Source organism: Rhinoderma darwinii, chromosome 2, assembly GCF_050947455.1.
Source record: "Rhinoderma darwinii isolate aRhiDar2 chromosome 2, aRhiDar2.hap1, whole genome shotgun sequence".
Classification (NCBI taxonomy): domain Eukaryota; kingdom Metazoa; phylum Chordata; class Amphibia; order Anura; family Rhinodermatidae; genus Rhinoderma; species Rhinoderma darwinii.
This window is the reverse complement of record NC_134688.1, coordinates 255,913,248-255,933,042: the sequence shown is the minus strand read 5'-3', so window position 1 is coordinate 255,933,042 and position 19,795 is coordinate 255,913,248. Positions and strand designations below refer to the sequence as shown.

At 41.9% G+C, this 19,795-nt stretch overlaps 1 protein-coding gene across 1 annotated transcript in view; it reads left to right on the top strand.

Annotated features, from left to right (window-relative positions):
• Positions 1 to 19,795, top strand: part of KCNQ4 (potassium voltage-gated channel subfamily Q member 4) — a 187,177-nt gene that overhangs the window by 134,212 nt on the left and 33,170 nt on the right. Inside the window, exons 5-7 of the mRNA XM_075853172.1 lie at positions 244 to 369; positions 1,542 to 1,652; positions 1,735 to 1,830. Of these exons, the coding sequence (XP_075709287.1) occupies positions 244 to 369; positions 1,542 to 1,652; positions 1,735 to 1,830 (333 nt within the window). The remainder of the gene's footprint in view (positions 1 to 243; positions 370 to 1,541; positions 1,653 to 1,734; positions 1,831 to 19,795) is intronic.

The following is a 19,795-nucleotide window of genomic DNA, read 5'->3' as shown; positions in this document are numbered from 1 at the left end:
AAGATGTATCAGAATAAATTGAACACAATAGCTGTGTAGAACGGTGTGGTAGTAACCATACAATCTAGCTAGTTCCCAACAAGAAACATTTGAACATAACCTGTTTGTTTTTTGTGGATTTCATAGTCCTCTAACAATACCAGAATCTCTGGGTTCTTTTTGTTTTCTTACAAAATCAATTCTTTTATGAACTTTTGAAAAAATTGTAAAACATTTTTCTTGCATATGTCCCTTGAATTACAGGAGCTGATCACTGCATGGTACATTGGTTTTCTGGTGCTAATATTTGCCTCCTTCCTGGTATACCTGGCAGAGAAAGATGAAAATACTGAATTTTCAACCTATGCTGACTCACTTTGGTGGGGGACGGTAAGTGTTCTACAATCATTTTTTTTTAAAACTCTCCCTAATGTGTAGACTAAAGCCTATCCGCTTCCCAACACGGCACTGGCTGTAGACTATGCCACTTTCCACAGGAACTTATAAAGCTGTCTTCCTGTTTCTCCTCTCAAGTTTTCCAGTGCTCCCCTCAATCCCTGTCTTTTTGCTGCCAATGTCAGCCTTGGCACTTGCCCAGTAATAACCAAGCAAATAGTCTTGCTTACTATTACACTGCGACTAATGCTGAATAATTGATTGTAAAGTTTTGTAACCCGAAGGGACACGTTTCTGAAAACAGCAACAAACAGTTTTTTGTTTTTTTTTACAAACAGATATTGAGTAGAAAATGTTACAAGCCTATTGTCTCCTGGTCAGACCAATTGTACCTTGTGTAAGATATGTTTGGCAAATTCACGTACAGTACGGTACTTTATTTTAGGAAGTTGGCACAACAAATTGAGCTATTTTTTATTTTGCTTCAAATCTCGAGGCAAAGTTGAATGCTTATCTAGTCTGATCGCCACTTGGGATCAGGAGAGAAATTTTTCCTTTTTTAGCGAAGATTAGTTCACGCCGTTTGTTTTTTTTACCTTTAGTAACTCTAACAAAGTTACACTTTTTTGATAAATGAACTGCACTGTATATTATAGCAGACTTTTTTTTAATTATACCCTTTTGAGATTGTTCAGTATCATACGATTCAATTAAATGGTATTATCTACAGTATTGCAATGTTTAAAGCCCAAGTCTAGTGGTGTGAATCACTAAGAAAGTCTATGCTCTTGCACAATATATGCATAAACCTCAACCTCCCCAGCTCACTAATTTAAATATAGCAAATTTCCTCTACAGTAATAAATAACTTTTTTTTTTAAGTTCTCAAAATATGACAGGCCTGCTTCTCCTGTGTGTTGGGAATTTACAAAAAAAACATACTGGAATGAGATTGTAGGCGAATCTGGCCAAAGCATGGTTAGTTAATAAAAAATACTAACTGCTTAGTATTAGGTCATGGGAATTAGTTCAAGAATTTAGAACTGCAGTTTTATCTTGCCTATCTTTAGGACAGTGTAAATAAATCTGTCCCATTATGTGCTCATATTTTGTCATATTGTACAGCAATTCAGTTAGTGTACTCATATATATACATATTTTGACAGATTACTCTTACTACCATTGGATATGGTGACAAGACACCTCGTACATGGCTTGGTAGAGTCCTGGCGGCAGGGTTTGCTCTTCTTGGCATCTCCTTTTTTGCACTTCCTGCGGTGAGTTCTTTAAATGAACCTAACCAACCAAAACCAGATCTTCAATCGAGTGGTAAAAAATAAGTATTTTATTCTTTAACAGGGTATTCTGGGTTCTGGTTTTGCCCTAAAAGTTCAGGAGCAACATAGACAGAAGCATTTTGAGAAGCGTCGGACTCCAGCAGCCAACCTTATACAGGTATGGAAAGATATGCAAGAATCAAAGGAGGAGATATGGATTTCATAATTCTCATGAGATGTAAATCAGTATGATTGTATGTTGGTAAAATATTTTTTTTCCCTCATTCACATGGTCACAGTGCTCTTGTTTAAATTTTATAGTAAATTTATAGTCCTCTATAACATCTACCTCTTTTTTTTCCCTACTACTCTTGTAGGAAAAATGCCATTTTGCATGTGCTCACTTGAGATATCAGATGAAAAGATTTTTCATTCCTGAAGGCACACTTTAGCCATTCAGTCCAGTCTCTCCTCTATTTAAATAGAGAAGGTCATAGAGAGTTGTCTCCCCGCTCAGAATCCCCCTCTATTTACCAGAATGGAGAGTCGCACTTTAAGAGCGCTCCTGCTGTGGCAGAAGCGGCGCATCCATTAATTACATGGATGGTCATACATTAGAATAGCCGCCATGTAATGCTACTTTCCCTGGTGATAACAACTGATCGCTGTGGACGAGAGAAGTCAGATTCACTGTGATCAGCAGGCTTCCTTTTTAAACAGGGTTGTCTTCGTGAGATACACGGCCGTATTATAGCTTTGTACAACCTTTGATTTGGACAACCTCTGGGTCGTAATACGGCACTCATAAATTATTATGGGGCCCCTACTGTCTGCCGATTCTACAAAAAAAATAATAACATTCTCTATTGGATTACAGGGAAGAATATCTCCTTAATATGGTGTTGTACATAGGAACGTAAAAATTTTCCTATGGCTAACAGTCCAAGTGACAAGGCAGAATGTTTTCTCCTTTTCCTCCATCCAAACATGAGTATGCCTTATCATCATGTGCGTAGTCTGTGGTATAAGTCAGAAGTTAAAAAGGCCGTTGCACTCGCACTGTCCCTCAACAAACTCCAAGGTCTAGGCTATGAAAGACGTAATTTACTAAACTCTTTAATTCTGTAGAATGTATCTGAATCTTCCTCTGTTGCTTCAACGGTAGCGAAAGCAATAAATTCAGATTTGTTTTTTATAGAATGTTCCCTCTAAGTCTTGGCTGCTCCTGAGCGGGGCAGTTAGGGAGCAGGGCAAGTCTCCATCAATGGTGGGCGATCTGATGACCAACAGTAATACCCCCCAGTAAACGCTAATATAGCGTACTAAATAAGAGAATAAGTAAATTTATTTTAAATTGGTTTTAATTACTTTTTGAAATACTATAATATTACAAGTACAACAGTAAAATAGACACCAATTATAGGCATCAATGAAAGAATCCCTCTCTTACATCACTGTCCCTATAGATAGAGCCACACAGATCCCCTATAGATAGTGCCACACAGTCCCTGTAGGTCGTGCCACACACATCACCCCCTGTAGATCCTACCACACAGACCTCCTGTAGATCCTGCCACACAGACCCCCCTGTAGATCCTGCCACACAGACCCCCCCTGTAGATCCTGCCACACAGACCCCCCTGTAGATCCTGCCACACAGACCCCCCTGTAGATCCTGCCACACAGACCCCCCCCTGTAGATCCTGCCACACAGACCCCCCTGTAGATAGTGCCACACAGACCCCCCCTGTAGATAGTGCCACATAGACCCCCCCTGCAGATAGTGCCACACAGACCTCCCTGTATATAGTGCCACACAGACTCCCCCATATGTAGTGCCACACAGCCCACTTGTATATAGTGCTACACAGCAATTCCCCCTGTATATAGTGCCACACAGCCCCCCCTGTAGATAGTGCCACACAGCCCCCTGTAGATAGTGCCACACAGCGCCTGTAGATAATGCCACACAGCCCCCTGTAGATAGTCCCACACAGACCCCTCTCCCCTTGTATATAGTGCTACACAGCGTCCCTCTTTGTATGTAGTGCTACTCAGCCCCCTCTCACCTTGTATATAGTGCTACACAGTCCCCCTCTCTCCTTGTATATTGTGCTACACAGCCCCCTCCCCTTGTATATCATGCTACACAGCCCCCTCCCCTTGTATATCGTGCTACACAGCCCCCTCCCCTTGTATATCGTGCTACACAGCCGCCCCCTCCCCATGTATATAGTGCTACACAGCCCCCTCTCCCCTTGTATATAGTGCTACACAGCCCCCCTCCTCCACTTGTGTATATAGTGTTACACAGCAATCCCCCCCTGTATATAGCGCTACACAGCCCCACTCCTCCCCTTGTATATAGCGCTACATAGCCCCCCTCCCCACAGCGCCTTAAAAAAAAAACACTGCCTCTCCGGCGAGACGCATGCGCAGACTGGCGTGATGTGACGTCATCACACCGGCCTGCATGACTCCCAGCGCCTTATAGGCTGCAGGCTTAACATGGCCTGCAGTCTATATTATTCATTGGTAAGTGCCCCCTCTGGTGCTAACGAGGTCACTGCATCCGCCCGCCGCCCTTGACAGTGCGCGGGCTTTAAACTTTAGTGAGCGGGTGGACTGTGGAAGGTGCGCAGCCGCACACCTTATAGGGAACACTGTTTGTATGTACTGTATATATTGGAAAATAAATAAAATGCTATGGCAGTATTCACACGAGCGGGTGTCAAATCGAACGTGATAAATGGCTGTTTTTCATGGCCGATTTGCACCCGTGCGAAACCTGTTTTCACAGATCCCTTGGGGTTTACACGGCCCTTTAAAGAAAAACGGCCGTGTGAGTAGACCCATAGACGTGCATTGATTTTAATGCAGCCATGTAACGGCCGTTAAAAAAACAGCTGTCATATGGCTAATTATCCCTGTCATGTGAATAAGCCCTAAATGGGAGAAAGCTCAATGATCCAGTGTTCAGGTGTTTGTTGCTATTGTAAAGTAACAGCTTATGCAGTATATTTGTTTACTGCTTTGTGTATTTTATTAAACGTGACTGTGCTCTGTATGCATACGTCCTTGTACTTGTGAGAGAATTTTCTCCACAGCCATAATATTTAGGGGAGAGTAGAGTGTTGCTATGGAAGGTATTTATTTTGCTATCAAAATAAAAAGGCCAGGTCTTCCCCTCCCCAATCCCTGGCAGCAGCTGGTTTATAAAAGTTAAGCTCTCTGTGTATGGAGGGTTTTATGCTTTGAGTGGGGGAGCTCTGTTAAGGCTGGAAACTGTCAAAGCCAGAAGGCTTAAGAGAGAGGGAACTCAGTATCCTGATAGTAACACAAAGCAGAGTCTCACCTATCAGTGGAAAATAGTGTTATATAGTGACTAATAGGTGTATGACAGCACTCTACAGAGTTTGCAGTCTTCATTTCTGTGATGAGGATAAGTTCAGATAGGAGGGAAAAATGTCTAACACATGACACGATACGACAAGCATTCAGATTTTTTTTAAAAGTCAAAATGCTCATTGTGAAGGCAGCATAAACGAAAAGTTACAGTCCTAGAAAAAAGAAAGTACATCCTCCTTTAATTTATCAGGACATAAATAACAATTGTATGGTTCACATTAACTTTTATAAACAAACAAATACATTTTGATGACAAAAAAACAAAAACATATCAATATATTTTTATCTAAAAAGTAAACCAAAATTTAGAAACCAGGTAGGAAAAAATGTGTACACCCTTCCTAATTCCACAATTATTAAAAGAGTAAATAGCTGCCACGTGTCTAAGGCAAAAGATTGAGTAATGATCGAGAAGTGTGAATACCACTATAGTTACATAGTTAGTACGGTTGAAAAAAGACAAATGTCCATCAAGTTCAACCAAGGGATGGGAAAAGGGAAGGGAAAAATTTCTACATATAGGAGCTAATATTTTTTTGTTCTAGGAAATTATCTGAAGCCTTATTCATACGACAGGGTCCTGACCGAGCCTGTGTCAGCCGATAATATCGGCCGTTTTTCCGAGCCGTTTTTCATTTGTTTTGCATCTGTTCCGGGCCGGGCATATCTGGACAGTGACATCAGGGGCAACTCCTGAAGGGGAATCCCCATGTGGCCGGTGATTCCACTTCAGGAAAAGCCCCTGTCGTCTGTGTCCATTTATGGACACTGAACCTTACTGGCTTCGCCTGGTGTGGAATCCACGGTCACAGAGTGTTCGGGGATTCCGCTTCAGGAGTTTCCCCTGATATCACTGTCCAGATATGGACAGCCATTCGTCTGAATGGCATAAACTCCTTCTCCTCCTCACATGCACTCTGCACTGTGAGGAGAGAGCGAGTGACGGTAGACACGGCGACATTCCGGTGATGGCCGTGTATTACCCGGCCCCATAGACTTTTATGGGGGCCGGATGAACGGCCGAAAATAGGGCATGTGAATAGCCCCATTAGGGGTCTATTGTTCCTACTGCAGCCGGGTGAAAGCCGTTTTATGAACGGCCATCACCCGGCCGGGAAATCCTGTCGTGTGAATAAGGGCTAAGCCTTTTTTAAAGCCATCTACTGTAGCTACAGTGACCAGCTCCTGCGGTAGACTATTCCATAGATTCACAGTTCTCACAGTAAAGAAGGCTTGTCGCCTCTGCAGATTGAACCTTTTTTTCTACAGACGGAGGGAGCGCCCCCTTGTTTTTTGTGAGTGTTTTACATGGAACAGGATTTCACCATATATTTATATAAGTTAATCATGTCCCCCCTTAGTCGTCTCTTTTCAAGGCTAAATAGGTTTAATTCTTTTAATCTTTCCTCATAACTTAGATTCTCCATGCCCCTTATTAGCTTCGTTGCTCTTCTTTGTATTTTTTCCAACTCCAGGGCATCCTTTCTATGAACTGAAGCCCAGAACTAAACTGCATATTCTAGATGAGGCCTCACTAATGCTTTGTAAAGTGGTAATATTATATCCCTGCCCCGCGAGTCCACGCCCCTTTTAATACACGACAATATCTTGCTGGCCTTTGAAGCAGCTGATTGACATTGCATGCTTTTATTTAGTTTATGATCTACAAGTACACCCAGATCCTTCTCAACAAGTGACTCCCAGTATACCCCCCCCCCCCTAGGACATATGATGCATGCAGACTGTTGGTACCCAGATGCATAACATTACATTTATCTACATTTAACTTCATTTGCCAACTGGATGCCCAAATACTTAGTGTATTCAAATCAGCTTGCAATTTACGAACATCTTCCATAGACTGAACAATACTACATAGCTTGGTGTCATCTGCAAAAATATTAGTGCTATTAATCCCATCCTCTAAATCATTAATAAATAAGTTGAATAATAATGGTCCCAGCACGGAACCCTTGGGTACACCCTTGGGTACACCACTTATACCCGGGGACCATTCAGAGTAGGAATCATTGACCACAACTCTCGGGATACGGCTCTTGAGCCAATTCTCAATCCAATTACAAACTATACTTTCTAAACCTATAGTCCTTAATTTACCCATTAGACGTCTATGAGGGACAGTGTCAAATGCCTTTGCAAAGCCAAAAACACTATATCCACAGCGGCCCCTCTGTCTAGGCTTCTGCTCACCTCTTCATAAAAACAAATCATCTGTATAACCATGCTGGCTGTCACTTATGATACTATTTTTTGTCACATAATCCTGTATATAGTCCCTCAATAGCCCCTCAAACATTTTCCCCATGATGGATGTTAACCCCTTCCCGCCGCTGCCATTTTTCAGATTCTAATTTTTTAGTTTAGTTTAGTTTATTTCCGTCGACATAGTCCTATGAGTGCTTGATTTTTGTGGGACGAGTTCTCGTTTTTTGTAGCACCATTTATTGTGCCATATAATGTACTAGGAAGCGGGAAAAAAATTATTTGTGGGGTAGAAAATTAAAAAAACTGCAATTCCTACATTGTTTTTTGCGCTTCATTTTTACAGAAATCACTGTTCAATTAAAACAACATGTTTACTTTATTCTGTGGGTCAATACGATTATGGTGATACCAAATATATATAGTTTTTTCTATATTTTACTACTTTTACAAGTAAAAACCTAAGTGTAACTTTTTTATTTTTCCGTAGATTAAGTGGTATGAGGGCTTATTTTTTACGGGTTAAGCTGTAGTTTTTAATGATACGATTTTGGGGTACATGCAACGTTTTGATCACTTTTTATTAAATTTTTTGTGAGAGATGAGGTGACCAAAAAATAGAAATTCTGGCGTTTTTTTACGGCATTCACCATGTGGTTTAAATAATCATATATTGTAATAGTTCAGACTTTTACAGATGCGGCGATACCAATTATGTTTATTTATTTATGTTTTTTTACTATGCTCTAGGGGAAAAATGGGAAAAGGTTCTTTTTTTGAACTTTTAATTTTTTTAAAAACATTTACATAAAAAAACAACTTTATATTACTAATGTTTACTCTTTTTATTTGTCCCCCTAGGGGACTTCAACCAGTGATCATTAGATCGCTTTCACTATATAATACAATACTAATGTATTGCAATATATCGTGATTCTGACAGGCTTCTATTAGAGCACAAAGATAGCGGACCTGGGGGCTTTCATAAGGCCCCCAGGCAGCCATAGCAACCATTGCCACCCCGCGATTGCATTGCGGGGGGTGCGATGTGCTGTTAGAGTGGGTCGCCCCCCTCTTTCTAGCGATTTAAATGCTGCGGTCGCTATTGACGAGCATTTAACGAGTTAAACGAGCGGGATCACGCTCATTACTCTGAAGTGTCGGCTGTAACATACAGCCGACATCGGCATCGTATGGAGCGGGTTCACTCCGTGAGCCCGTTCCATACTTCCCCTACCCGACTTTGGCGTATGGTTACGTCAAATGTCGGGAAGGGGTTAAGCTTGCTGGTCTATAATTACCTGGGGAAGACCTAGAGCCCTTTTTGAAAATAGGCTCCACATTTGCCCTGTGCCATTCCCGTGGCACTATACCAGTCACTAGAGAATCTCTAAATATTATGAAGAGGGGGACAGAAATAACTGAACTAAGCTCTTCAAGAACTCTAGGGTGTAACCCATCTGGTCCCGGGGCCTTGTGTACATTTATTTTATTTAACTTAGCTTGGACTATATCTACATTCAGCCAATTCAGTATATCAACTGATATATTAACAACATTGGCACCGGCTACATCAGCTGCTCTTTCTTCTGTTGTACTGTATATACAGAGCTAAAGAACCCATTTAGTAACTCTGCCTTCTCTTGATCCCCTGTGACTAACTCCCCATTACCACTATTTAGGGGTACTACATGTTCAGACCTTGGCTTTTTTGCATTTATATATTTGAAGAATTTTTGGGGATTTGTTTTTCTATCTTTGGCCACCTGCCTGTCATTTTGTATACTTTGCTGATTTTATTACCTTTTTACAGATTTTATTAAACTCTTTATAATTACCAAAGGCTACAGCTGTACCCTCAGATTTGTATTTTTCAAATGCCCTTTTTTTGTCATATATTGTCCTTTTTACAGAAGGTGTAAGCCATGTGGGGTTTAATTTTAGTAGTTTATACTTGTTACCTATAGGAATAAATTTTGCACTATAATTACCCAAAGTAGATTTAAAAATCTCCCATTTATCATTTGTACTATTATTTGACATTAGTTTTTCCCAGTCTATGCCCTGAATTGCAGCCCTCATCCTGGGGAAATTCGCCTTATTAAAATTAAGTGTTTTTGCCCTCCCAACCTGTGTTTGTTTTTTTACAGTATAGGTAAAATATAACTATATTGTGATCACTTTTACCGAGGTTTTCACGATCATTGACATTCCCAACAAGCTTTGCATTATTAGAAATGACCAGATCCAACAGAACTTCACCTCTAGTCGGGTCTTCCACAAACTGGCCCATAAAATTTTCCTGCAACAGGTTGAGGAAATGTCTCCCCTTTGCAGTTGAAGCCGAACCATGACACCAATTAATATCCCGGAAATTAAAATCTCCCATTATCACTACAGAACCAGCCTGTGCAGCCCGCTCCATTTGTTTATATAGCTGAAAATCCATCTCCTCAGTTATAATAGGGGGTCTATAGATTACACCAAAAGTAGTTTTTTCAGTGTTTACCTCCCTTTGTAATTCCACCCACAAGGTTTCAACCTCCTCACAATCTTCACCCTCTAATGTCTCATTCACACTCGCCTTCATATCACTTCTCACATACAGACATACACCACCACATTTCCTATTTGTCCTGTCTATCCAAAACAGTGTAAAACCCTGTAGATTTACAGCCCAGTCATGTGAAGAGTCTAGCCATGTTTCAGCAACACCAACTATATCTATATGTTCCTCCAGTACCAAGGCCTCTAGCTCTGCCATTTTGCTTGCTAGACTTCTGGCATTTGTGAACATACACTTTAACTTGCCTTTTAATTTTTCACTTTCAGTATCAGAAATGTGATTATTTGACATTATTAGGGCATTTTTGTTTTCATTGCTGTTTTGTAACAAAACGATCTCCTTATCCTGTTTTGTAGTCCTCTCCCTACAGCCTATTTCTCTCCCCACCAATTTAGTCTGACCCCCCTCTAGCCTAACTACCCCTTTATTTTCTACATTGTCCTCCCTCCTCAGCCCTAGTTTAAATACTCCGCGACCCCAGCTAGAATTCTCTCCCCCAGCACAGCGGACCCCCTTCCATTTAGGTGCAAATCATCTGTAGAATACAGTTTGTACCCCAAATAAAAGTCAGCCCAGTGCTCTAGGAACCCAAAGCCTTCTCCTCTACGCCAAGACTTAAGCCATGCATTTAACTCCTTGAGCTCCAGTATTCCTGAGAATACTACCTTGGAGGTCCTTCCCTTCATCTTGTAGCCTGGTTCTTTAAAATTATTCTTAAGCCTCCTCCACCTACCATTTATTCTGACGTTGGTACCCACATTGACCACGACAGCTGGATCATCACCAGCCCCTCCCAGTAATTTATCCACCCGTTCCACCACATGCCGAACCCTTTCACCAGGGAGACAGCAAACCATTCGGTTGAGGCGGTCTTAGCGACAAATTATTCTATCTGTCTTCCTGATTATAGCATCCCCTACAACTACCAATTGTCTTGCCTTACCTGCATTACCATCCCGCCGACTACTAGCTGGGCTGTTCTCCTGGCTGTTAGGGAGATCAGTATCCACTAGGGCTGCCATTTCTGAGACCGACACCCTCGCATCATCACCCAACTTGGCAATTTTGCTTGGAATGTCAGAAACAGGATTGCCCTTCCTTTTCTTTGACCCCTTTCTACTGCCCCTAACTACATTAACCCAGCTACTTGCCTGATCCTGCTGACCCATGTCTTCACCCTCCAGTTCTACCCCACTAACTGCTTGTTCAGTCAGCAGCATGCTCCGCTCAAGATTGTCTATCGCCCTCAGTGTTGCATTTTGCTCCTCCAAATCTCTAATGCGAGCTCCCAGGTGAACAAGATGCTCACATCTGCCACAGAGGTATTCACCCTTGAACTCTGGCTCCAGTCCTGCACACATATGGCAAACTGTGCACTGAATATAACCTCAAATCTTGCTGTCCATTTTCCCCATGACCAAAAAACTGAACAATTCAAAAAGTAAAAGTAAGGAAGAGTACTTACAGGGACTTTAACTCCTCTTTTTAACTCCAGTTTAGTAACTCCACTTGATATACAAACCACTTAATTTAGCAAGGCCAAAACAGAGCAAGCTCAACTGAGGCCTACAGGCTAATTTATATCACCTGGGAGCAGTTAACCCCTCCCCCTAGTCAGCTGCACTACAGGACAGAGGCTAAGAAGGAAAAAAGGGTTTTAAATTATGTTAGTTTTGCAAACTTCTATTAGCAAGCACTCAGTTCATATATCAAACACAGTTTCACACACATCCGGTTTACTAACACCACTTGATATACAAGCCACTTAATTTAGCAAGGCCAAAACAGAGCAAAACGCAGAACTTTTGTCAGTTTGGTGTTCTGGAGCGCTCAGGTGTCTATCTGCAATCTGCCAAGCAGAAAGAACATCAGAAAATACATCAAAGAAGCAATTGTTTATCATTCTACTGTAAAAAGGGTTGTTGACAAATAGAGAGCCTTCAAATCAGCTGCCAATCTACCCAGAAGAGGGCATCCCAGCAAATTCAGTTCATGGTCAAAGATGTAAAGAAAGACCGACAGGGCTCAGTAAGCACAATTAAAGAGGCTCTGTCACCAGATTTTGCAACCCCTATCTGCTATTGCAGCAGATAGGCGCTGCAATTCGCTTCTGAACAAACCACTAAAGTTCTGGAACAACATCCTTTGGACTGATGAGACTAAGGGCCTGTTCACATCAGCGTTCACTTTCCGTTTGCATCACCATTGATATAAATGGTGACGGAAACATTGCTAATGGTTTCCGTTTGTCACCGTTCTGGCAGGTTTCCGTTTCTTCAATGGAATCAATAGCGCAGTTGACCGCTATTGATTCTGTTGAAAAAACGGAAACCTGCTGGAACGATGACAAACGGAAATCATTAGCAGTATTTCCGTCACCATTGATATCAATGGTGATGCAAACGGATGCTAAGGTTTCCGTTTGACTTTCCATTACGTTGTTCCACGACGGAAACCTCCGACGGAACCCCTCAACGGAAAGCCAACGCTGATGTGAACAGGCCCTTAGGTGCAGAGTCATGTATGTCAAGCATGGAGGGGCGAAGATTTGGACTTGTTTTGGAGGAACAGGACCAAAAAAAATTTTTAATCATTGAGACAATGAACTCCAGCAGCTTAAACTTGGCCAAAATTGAGTCATGCAACAACAATGATCCCAAGCACGCCAGCAAATTGACATCTGAATTAGGTAAGGAAGAAAAAAATCAATGTGTTGGAATGCCCAAGTCAAAGTACAGGCCTCAACTCCATAGAGATGCTGTGGCCTGATCCTAAAGAGGCACTCAGGGTATTTTTATTTTTTATTTTTTTTTGCCATGAATCACACCCCATCAATGTTGCAATGGTGTAAAAAAATTATTCTGTAAATTTTTTCCTGATGCCTTTTTTACCTCTTCTTTTTCAAGGTCATTAGATCACGTAATGATTAGTTTGACTACCTGCCCGTAACAGCAGTCACTGTATTAACTGGAGTTCAGTCTCCTCTTTGCATCCCTGACTTCCGCCGATCAATGGTATGTGTATGTCTGACTACCCCCTCCCCGCTGTTCTCCTCCCTGCTCTTTCCATTCTACTCCCATCTGCCCTCTCCTTGGTGAGTCCCATCTTGGCAATTGTAAATATTATCTGCCTTCGTGAGTCAGCGTTATCACGCACTGGGAGCCCCAGATCCAGGGTAAAAAAGAAGGCAAGATGGCGGGCACCTGGGGAATACACATTCTGCAACAAAGATAATAGAAATATCAAGGAGAAGTAACAGCTGATAACTAAGAATTCTTGCCCTTTGCGGTCTTAAATAATAAAGAAAAGTAAAACCATTGGTGCTTCTTTAAGAGAATTGTGCATAAATAAATGCCTTAAAACCACAATGAACTGAAGCAATTTTTCAGAGAAAGGCGGGCCAAAATCTCTCCAAAATGATGCGAGAAACTGATAAACTACTACAGAAAATGTTTAAGTTATTGTTTCGATAGGTGGTTCTACATGTAAGTGAAATATAGGTTGTACTTATTTTTTCCCAATTGGTTTCTTAATGTTGCTTTACGTTCTGGAAAAAATCACTAGATATTGAAATCTGTTGTGTTAGTTGTCACTAGAAGTTATTTGTTTGTGTATGGAAGGAGGGTGCACTTTATTTTGCCATGAACTTTATTCCCCATAATATGTATGATATTTACCATGAAAAAGCATTAGTATTGTGGGAAATATTCTGTATTTGCATTGTTGCCCCATATGTATTTTCTGAGATGACAGTATATAAACGTTATAATTTAGGGTTTACCACTAATGACAAAAGTTTTAAGGCGTGAACTGCACGTTCAGATGTAGCAAACAATTTCCGCTGCCACGGATTCACAGCAAATACACAACTGATCTGCAGCAAAATCTGCATATGTTACATGCAATTTTTTTTGCAGATTTAGCTGCGGATTTGCCATGGTCTTCACTCCATTGCAAAGGGTGAATTCTGCAGTGAAAATCCGCTCATTTTCCTGCACAAGAATGAGCATTCTGTGGACTTGAAAATCTAGAGAATTCTCTGATTTCATTTCAGATTTTTCCCACCACATGTGGATGGGGTTTTGAAAAGCCACTTGTACTGTAAATTGCTGTGGATTTGCGATGCGGAATCCGCACCGTAAATCCGCCACATCTGAACGTGCCCTAATTGTTGTGTCTATGGCGAGCTTAAGGAATGTTGAAAATACCTGCTCTAATGAATATTTCATAGAACAATAATGGGCATGTTACACAAAAAAAGAAAACTCACCAGGTAGACATGAGCACTACTCATTTTTTTTAAAGAGTAACTAAACATTCGCTAAAAAACTTCCTGCTTTTGGCCAGTTGCTAGTTGCTGGGAACCTGTCTTACAGTGTGTGATGTTTTCCAGTACTGTATGCAAAATTTAATCTTCCCATGGTTCCCATCATGCATTCTCTATTGCTGCCGGTAGACAGCAGACGGGTGCTTATTCTGCAGAGACCTCTGCTACATACTATTAAAAGGGCAGCAGCAGAGCGCAGGGAAGAAAATATGATGTCCTCTGCTGGCTGCATGATATCATGACGGGTGCGTGTACGCTTTGCGGGCGCCGCCCACCCGTACACACAAATGGTGTACGGATTTCTGCTAGCAACAAGAAACATCCAAGGAATAAAACGTTCTAAAGAAGGGTCAGAGTGGCTATTTCACACACATAATTACACAAAAAAAGGTGCCCAATTTCATTAATAAAGTACATTACAAAATGTATTTATATTACACATGCTGCCAGAAAAGAAAAAGTTCATTCAAAGTTTAGTTACGCTTTAAATATAACCTATTATATACCTGGTTATAATGGCAGGAATCTCATACGCAATGCAATGCCCATAAAAGCATTCATCCCTCTGGATATTTTAATTTTCTGAAGTTTAACAACAGTGAATTACAGCTTTTGTTGGCATATAAACAGCTATGAAACCGCAGGTCAAACACTCAGAACAATATGCAAAAATGTTTGTTTCTTTTTTTGCCTTCTCGTCAGTGGGTTAATGTAATATGTAAACAATAGAGGAAGCGGGAGTTTTCTCTTGTCACTTGATTGGCAGTGCCATTTTCATCCGGTGGTCATGATTTCACCGGGAGACTAGCAATTAAACTAGACTTAGCTTAGCTCCGATTGTGAAAATTGTCACAGTAACAGGCTGTTTTCCACTGTAGCTGTGGCTGCAATGACAGTGCCAGTAAAAGGTGAAAAATGTAGTGTAAACAAATGTTGCCCAAAGGTCTTTTGTGACCTTTTGGGGAAAGTTCTGTAATAAAATATGAGAATAAAAGTAAAAAGGCCATAGTACTAAGCCTGACAGGGATATTGAGCCTAGGGACATAAGTGTTTTTACACAGAGGTGTATGATTCAGGCGTTATAAGGCCGGGTTCCACATAGCGTAAACGCTGTGGAATTTCCGCAACAGAATTCTGCAACATTTACGGTAACAGCAAAGTGGATGAGATTTAGAAAATCTCATGCCCACGCTGTGGAAAAAAAATGCAGCGTAAACCTGCGGTGCGGAATTTAATTCTGCAGCATGTCAATTTGTGCGGCGTTTTAGTTGATTTTTCCGTCGTGGGTTTTCCCCATTGAATTCAATGGGGATGCAAATCCCGCAACAGAAAGCCAAGTGTTGTGACTTTTGTCGCGTATTCGCCACAATTACGCCGCAAATATCGTAACTACGTAAAAAAAAATCACAGCCAATCACAGGCTGCAGCGTCACATGGCCTACAACGTCATCATAGGAGGCCAGACTACGCACAGAGAAGAGGGAGCCAAAATTCTGTCTGAAAAACTGCGCCACAATGTCGTGCGATTTTTCTGATGGAATATACAGTTTTTACGCATCGTATCTGACCCGTGGGAACCCGGCCTAAACCTCTGGGTTCTAGGAAATGGGCTAATTGGTGGCTCCCCTCTGCTCTGTTACACTATGCTTCCTGTGATTGATACATCTACCTGTCTGTAGACAGGACGGTGGGAAGGAGAGCAGAGAAGAACCACCTATTGGCTACACCTCCCTGGTGTTTTATACTGGGGGTACATTGCTCCGTGTAAAAACACTAACATGTATCTAAGCTCAGTGTCCCTGTCAATGAATAATGCTACCCTAGATGGGGCAGCATGAATGTAGTGACAGGTTCCCTGTAAGGTCCATAATAACTCAGGTATTAAGGAGTTAGGGTCTTTTTACACAATCCAATATAGGCCGAAAAACAAGCGTCAATCAACAAGAAAGCCTGTAGATCGGCGCTAGTTTGCTCCTTTCACAAGGATCTATGATCGGTAACGTTTAACCCTTAACCCTTTAAGCCAGGTTTGTCATAGTACAGGGGTGATGTATGAAGCAGGCTCACGCGCTTCGGGTACCAGCTGTGTATTACAGCTGACACCCAGGAATAACGTCCAGGAACAGAGATCACACTGTTTTTGGCCGTTTAACCACTTAAATGCCGAGGTCAATAGCAATCGCTACATTTAACCTGTTAGAAAGACGGCCCCCTCTGACAACCCATCGCTCCCGCGACGCAATCGCGGGGTGCCGATGGTGGTCATGGCGGCCCAGGGGCCTAATGAAGGCCCCCAGGACTGGCTCCTGTCTGTCTATGCTAAGGCCTGCGATTGGTGGGAGTTCCTGCGGTGGGGCCCCGAGTGATCAGACAATTCTCCGGTGAATAGGTTATAATTGTCGATTCCGGGGAAACCCTGTTAGCTTTGTGATACTGTTGTGCTATCCATTTAATATAAAAAAAAATTAATGTTCTCATTAGTCATGTAAATTTAAATAAACATGTGATGGCAGGTAAATATTTGTTTGATAAGTTTTCACTGCCAGTTGTTGCTGTAATCAAATTTGTTCAGCTTGTCACAGCGATCACATGACCGGAGACCACACTGAGTGGTCTCTGGGTGAAAGCTCCGTGATATCAGCTGTCTCTAGACAGCTGTATCACGGAGCTCCTCAAAGTTGCCGCGTAAGCGCTGCTGTTAGGAGCAATGTGGTCATTGTGACAGGTTGTCACAACGATCACATGACTGGAGACCACGCTGAGTGGTCTCTGGTTAAAGTTCCATGATACAGCTGTCTAGAGACAGGTGTATCACGGAGCTAAATGCTGCCGGGGAGAGGCAAACCTGCTAACTCTGCAGGACGTTCTGGAACGGCCCTGCAGAGTTAATTGCGGACCGCCCGGACGTTTAGGGCACGTTCAGACGTGGCAGAGTTTTTCCGCTGCAAATGTTGGTGCAGATTTGGGGCAATTACGCAACGAATCTGCACCAACATTTGCATATTTGACAGGTAATTCAGACGTTGCAGAAAACACAGCGGACTTGCCACAGTTTTCAGTTTTTGCATTGCAAAGGCTGAAATACGCAGTGAAATTCCGCTTCTTCTCCGCAACAGACAGTGAATGCTGCGGAGGGAAAATTCTGCACCGCAGCCTATGGTCCGCAGCGGAGTTTTCCGCAACGTCTGCACGAAGATAATTAAAAACGTGTGGAAACCAATGGACAAACTACCTGCAAAGGATTTCCACTGCGGACTGTCCGCAGCGGAATTCTACATGAATTCTGCCACGTCTGAATGTGCCCTTATAGTCTATAGGCGGTCCGAGAGTGGTTAAAAAAATTATTAAAAAAAGAGGGGGGAAAAACTGGCTTTGCCAGTCACGCCTGGTGAACAACTTTAATCCCATCAGTGATAGCTCAAGGTGAATACTCTCGTTGAATAAGTGTGCCTATTCAGTTTCACAGTTCGATTTCCTACGTCTCCACTGAAAATCTGGGACTTTACTTCTCAAAGAATTTAACTAAGTGAAACTTTTTTTTCTTCAATTAATGTAGCACATTTTCAAGTAGTTCAAGTATCGCCACTTGGGTGCTGTCAACCTTTATACAAGGTGCCTCCTTGTCATCGCAACAAGTCGCTAATCTGGAAGCTATGATCTGTCAGTAAATTTTCAATTCTGCAAAAGCATACCGTTACAGAATAGTGGTGTTTGGGATGGTGCAACTAGCGTTTACATTTTTTACAGAGCGAGATGCTTTTTGGGAAATATATGCAGCAAGGTAATGCAAAGACTCACTGCAACAAATACTGGTTCTTTGTATAACGCAACTGGTCATCCTGCGTCCATCTAATTCATTTACCTAAGGGTACAGTCAAGTGTCTGTGAATAGTTGCAATATTTTGTCACAGAAAACTGCGTCTTGCAGCACTATAAATCATGCTTTTGTGAAAGGAAAAGACATTTCATTCTATTTCCCAAAAGATCTCAATTGAGCATATTGCACAAGTACCAAAACATTTCTTAAACAAATAGATGTCGCATAGGGCATCCAAATGGTTTGTGTTTAATAGGGAAAGGTGAGGGCTATGAAATGGAACTATGGATCTTGGTAAGATTCCGGTTTTTGTTGTTATATCATTGTCCTTCTTGTAGCCCATGTAAAAGCCTGCACAGTCACTATTGTAAAGATCAGCCAATCTGTAACCTCAGAGGTGCTTACTATTTGGCAGACAAAGTTATTTTAATGCATTGATTTGGTCTCACCCATCCACTTGTTATGTCGTTTTTCTTCACTCACCCCAGGCAGCATACACTTTTTTTTAATACAGATGCTTGCAGGCGCCTTCCGGGTAACGGTGGCAGTGAAGGAAATAAACAAATGAGCAGTGTCCATCGGGTCATGCTTAGTCCTGTGGAGCCCTTGAGCCTTCTTTCCCATATCCCCGTCTTTATCTTCATCATAGTGCTCATCCTGGCTGTAGGTAGCACGAGGGGGCTGGAGACCTGAAATATGGAACCCTGTGAAGCAGCTGGAGCCCAGACTGGGCCACAGTGTTTATTCTAGCATCAGTATGCGGAGCCGCCCCACATAGTTGTGTCACGCCGCCATCCTATGCACCTACCTGGATTATATATAATACTTATATAATATTATAAACAACACTTTTTGCAGCAGTTTTCTGTATGTGTTGGGTATTTTGGATGCAGAATTTATTCATAGACTTCAACATCATGTGAAATTCCGCACTGGAATACACAACACAAATACGCAGCAAATGCGCCACAAACTCTGGAAAAGTAATGATGACATTTTTCTGCATTGAAACCTTTCATGCCTTCATGTAGGCACCGCCTTAGCATACTGTTGCCACATTCAGAGTTGTTATAGGTCTTAGTAAAGAGTTATGTATTCAATTATTTTGCTATTACTGTTATAAATGTAAATTACATTGCAGAGATTAGACTTAGACCACTTTCACACGGCAGTATTTTCATCAGTAGTTTGCTTCAGTATTTGGACGCCAAAACCCGGAGTGTGTCCAAAACAAGGAAGTCGTACAAATCTTTCCATTATACTTTTTCTCTGTCGAGGTTCCACTTCTGGTTTTGGCTTTCAAATACTGATGCAAAATACTGTCCTGTGAAAATGGTCTAAGGCCACTTACACTCTATAGTATTTTGGTCAGTATTTTACATCAGTATTTGGAAACGAAAACCAGGAGTGGAACCTCAACAGAGAAAAAGTATAATGGAAAAATTTCAGGTCTTCCGTGTTTTGGAACCACTCCTGGTTTTGGCTTACAAATACTGATGCAAAATACTGACCTAAATACAGTCATGTGAAGGTGGTCTAAGGCCTCATTTACACGAGCGTGATATACGTGCGTGCGACGCATGCAGACAGTCCGTGAGTTTTTCTCAGCGTGAGTCCGCTGAAAAAAACTCACATGTCCTATCTTTGTGCGCTGTTCGCGCATCACGCACCCATTGAAGTCAATGGGTGCGTGAAAACCACGCATGCCGCACGGAAGCACTTCCGTGCGAACTGCGTGATTCGCGCAACAGCTGTCAAACTCTGAATGTAAACAGAAAAGCACCATGTGCTTTTCTGTTTAC